General features: G+C 34.1%; 1 protein-coding gene across 2 annotated transcripts in view; it reads left to right on the top strand.

The window, feature by feature from the left end:
- LOC106467773 (ankyrin repeat domain-containing protein 6-like) overlaps nt 1-4,000 on the top strand; it is an 80,876-nt gene that overhangs the window by 3,722 nt on the left and 73,154 nt on the right. For both annotated transcript variants that reach the window (XM_022395968.1, XM_022395969.1), the window contains exon 2: nt 1,020-1,118. In XM_022395968.1, the coding sequence (XP_022251676.1) occupies nt 1,020-1,118 (99 nt within the window). The remainder of the gene's footprint in view (nt 1-1,019; nt 1,119-4,000) is intronic.

Below are 4,000 nucleotides of genomic sequence, written 5' to 3' on the forward strand. Positions count from 1 at the left end.
AGATAAAATCACTTGTAATTTACACTAGTGCCCAGTGTTAGGTATTGAGAATTTAAAATAGTCCGAAGCCGATGTTTTAGTTAATTTACGCTATTTGCCAAAAAGAATTGACACACACACACACACACACACCGTCTTCGTTTTTCATACAAATACGTTTTAATATATATATATATACAACAGTACAATTTACAACAACAATTATTACGAGTAGTTACCACAAGCAAAGTTTTATGAAACAAAAATTTCACTAACTTACAAACAACATAAAATCTTCTTCCTAGTTTAGAGTCTCCTTGATATTCAGCGAGTTAACTTGAAGTCGATGTATGTATAATTGCCGAGAAGCTAGCTAGCTTTGTCAGACACTGAATTGTTGGACCGTTGAAGTAAGATAATATTTTCATAAAACCAGTGATGTCTGATGAGAAGTCAGTAATACTTTCGGAAAGATACTAACGTCCGATGAGAATCTTCTGACGTTCGAAATTTATAACTGTTCCTTGTCAAATGTCGTAAATTTTCTGGTTGATAAGGTTAGCAAAAATCACGATTTATAGCATACACAGTTGTAGCAGGCTCCTAGCCAACTTTTTAAGCTCTCTCTCATTTGGCGCGTCGCCTTGACTGCTTTTATAGGCACGGGAAAGGTTTTTCTCGAAAATTCCGAGAAGAGTTCTGAGTTATATTTAACCAGTTACGGAAGTGGTTATATTGTTGATTCTTACGTTCACGAATATTCTACAACCTTAGGGAATTGGCCGGAGTTTCGCAGTACGTAACTAACACGGTAAGCTAGGCACGTTTTTACATATAAACTCAATCTAAACAAACGTTGTCATTAAAATGAATATATAACAAATTCGTTACATTCAATACATATCTTACACTATAAGTGACGCATATTTTTAAATATCTGACCATTGTTACTTTATAGTTTTTTATTTGTCTTACGAACTTTACGAACAACCAGTACGATATTTAATATTGTTACTTTATAAATTGTTTTTCTTTTACAGGAGGGACGTACAGCGCTCCATCTAGCAGCTGCTAACGGGTATGTAGATACAGTGAAAACTCTACTTCAATGTGGAGCCAAAGTGAATGCTGTTGACCAGGTAGTGTAAACTTTATGTTTCCTAAGAGCTGCTAATAACAAGAAAGATGAAAAAAAAACTCCTCGTTCTTTGGTTTGCGTCAATGCACGTGGCTGTTACTTATCTAAAGTGATAATAATGAAATGGTCTTCATAAGTTTTTGAGGGGGTCATCCGCTCACCATTAAGTTCCACAAATGTAGTAAGCTGCATCATGACATGTAGAACATTTAGTTTTACCAAAAATAAATATACATGAGTTGATAAAAGTATCGATTTTGGGCTCTGTTAAATCCAGAAATGTAATCTAGACATCCAGAAATCTATGTAATCTAGAAATCCAGAAATCTATGTAATCCAGAAAGTTCACAAATATCTATCTATCTGTTGATTAAGAAATCTGCTTGTTACTTAATCCTGTGGGGTAAAAAACCCCAAGCCGGCAAGATAACGAAGATGATCAGTTAAAACTGTAACATTATGCTCGAAATGCTACATTTTCCAAAGAAAATCTTTAAAGTTGATGCAAATCTAAGGGAAACAGCTTTTCTAGTTGCCGCTAAGCAAAACTACAAATATGAATTTTAGAATTCAACAGAAGAACGGCGCCGCATCCTTTGCTCCCAATATGCATGCGTATGTTTCGTGGGTATGTTTTATTTTTAAAAAAATACAAACATTTTGTGTACAGCTATGGACGACCCATATACTTTATCCAATCTTGTATGCAATTTTCCATCTGTTGTTAACAATGCCTGTTTCAGCTGAATCAACAGAATTTTTATTTATCTGTCTCGGTCGATTGAAGACACATCTAAGAAATACTAACACGAGTGAACGACTATTGTGTCTTGCATTGATTGACTCATAAACACCGCAAAAAGAGCGATTAATGTGCGCCAGTTTCTGAAAGAGTAAGACTTAACAGGACATAAACAGATTAATCTTGCATATAGTAAAGGAAGATAGCGCAGATGGAAGTGATACAAATGAATGAGGAATTCTGAAATTAAATATTGCATTCTGTAAGTAAAGAAAAAGAGAGAGAGAGAATATGATGTTAAAAAACAATTATAAAATATTTTTTTGTTTGTAATTAAGCAAAAAGCTACACAATGGGCTATCGAAACCCGGATTCTTGCTTTGTAAGGCCGCAGAAATACCGCGGGGCTTCTGGGGGGGGGGGCGATTAAAAAAAAAATAAATAACTTTTGGTATCATCGTGGGGATATCTGTCGCTATTCAGAGGTCAGTTCAGTATACCTTGAGGATTCTCCTGTAGAATTAACTTTATCAAAATGTTTGTTTGTTTTTGAATTTCGCGCAAAGTTACACGACGGCTATCTGCACTAGCCGTCCCTAACTTAGCAGTGTAAGAGTAAAGGGAAGGCAGCTAGTTAATTCTTGGGCTACTCTTTTACTAACGAATTGGATTGACTGTCACATTATAACGCCCCCACGGCTGAAAGGGTGAGCATGTTTGGTGGGACGGGGATTCAAACCCGCGACCTGCGGATTGAAAAATAGATAATGAACAAGAAAATACTGTGTTTGGTATACAGTAAAATACTGTGTTTGGTGTACAGTAAAATACAGTGTTTGGTATATAGTAAAATACTGTGTTTGGTATATAGTAAAATACTGTGTTTGGTATATAGTAAAATACAGTGTTTGTGTGTAGTAAAATACAGTGTTTGGTGTATAGTAAAATACTGTGTTTGGTGTGTAGTAAAATACAGTGTTTGGTATATAGTAAAATACAGTGTTTGGTATATAGTAAAATACAGTGTTTGGTGTATAGTAAAATACAGTGTTTGGTATGTAGTAAAATACAGTGTTTGGTATATAGTAAAATACTGTGTTTGGTATAATAGTAAAATACAGTGTTTGGTGTGTAGTAAAATACAGTGTTTGGTGTATAGTAAAATACAGTGTTTGGTATATAGTAAAATACAGTGTTTGGTATATAGTAAAATACAGTGTTTGGTATATAGTAAAATACAGTGTTTGGTATATAGTAAAATACAGTGTTTGGTATACAGTAAAATACTGTGTTTGGTGTATAGTAAAATACAGTGTTTGGTATACAGTAAAATACAGTGTTTGGTATACAGTAAAATACAGTTTTTGGTATATAGTAAAATACAGTGTTTGGTATATTGTAAAATACTGTGTTTGGTATATAGTAAAATACAGTGTTTGGTATATAGTAAAATACAGTGTTTGGTGTATATTAAGTGCACTGAAGTATATTTTAAAATAATTGTAGATCACGTTGAACTGGATAAGGAAATACACTAGCCATATAAAGAATTGTGTATGCAGTGAGGAGGAGGGTAAACAAGTCACACAAGCACTAGCTAACCACAAGTATTACTTGAGGTCAGGGGTCAACTTCGTTAAGAACTTGTAACTAAGAGGTCGACTTCTATTATGAACTTTGAAAGAAGGGTTACGCAAATAAACATCACATCATATAATCATCTAATTCACCACAAGTAGCAGTTGGGGTCAGAGGTTGACTTATATGAAGTAGGAGTTGGGGTCAGAGGTCGACTTATATTATGAACTTAGGACTAAAACCGACTAAGCTGGCGAAACTGGGATTGAAACTGATTGACAATACTGATAGCTGAGACCTGCAGCGCAGAAAGCTGTATTATTTATATTATAGCGTTATTTTTATGTTAGATATAATATAAGAACAAGCCAAGTTAAACAGTACTTTAATTGATTGTTGTTTTGTCAGACGGGAGATACTTGCGTTTCTTCATGACACCATATACATTTGTTTATTTTAGCCGAGATTAGCCACTTTCAGTTTAGCTTATTTTCCTAATTAATAAGTGTACAAAAATTACAAATGTATACGATGTCATGCACATTAATTTAGCCGAGGTTAAA

Source organism: Limulus polyphemus, unplaced genomic scaffold (genome assembly GCF_000517525.1).
Source record: "Limulus polyphemus unplaced genomic scaffold, Limulus_polyphemus-2.1.2 Scaffold2736, whole genome shotgun sequence".
Lineage (NCBI taxonomy): Eukaryota > Metazoa > Arthropoda > Merostomata > Xiphosura > Limulidae > Limulus > Limulus polyphemus.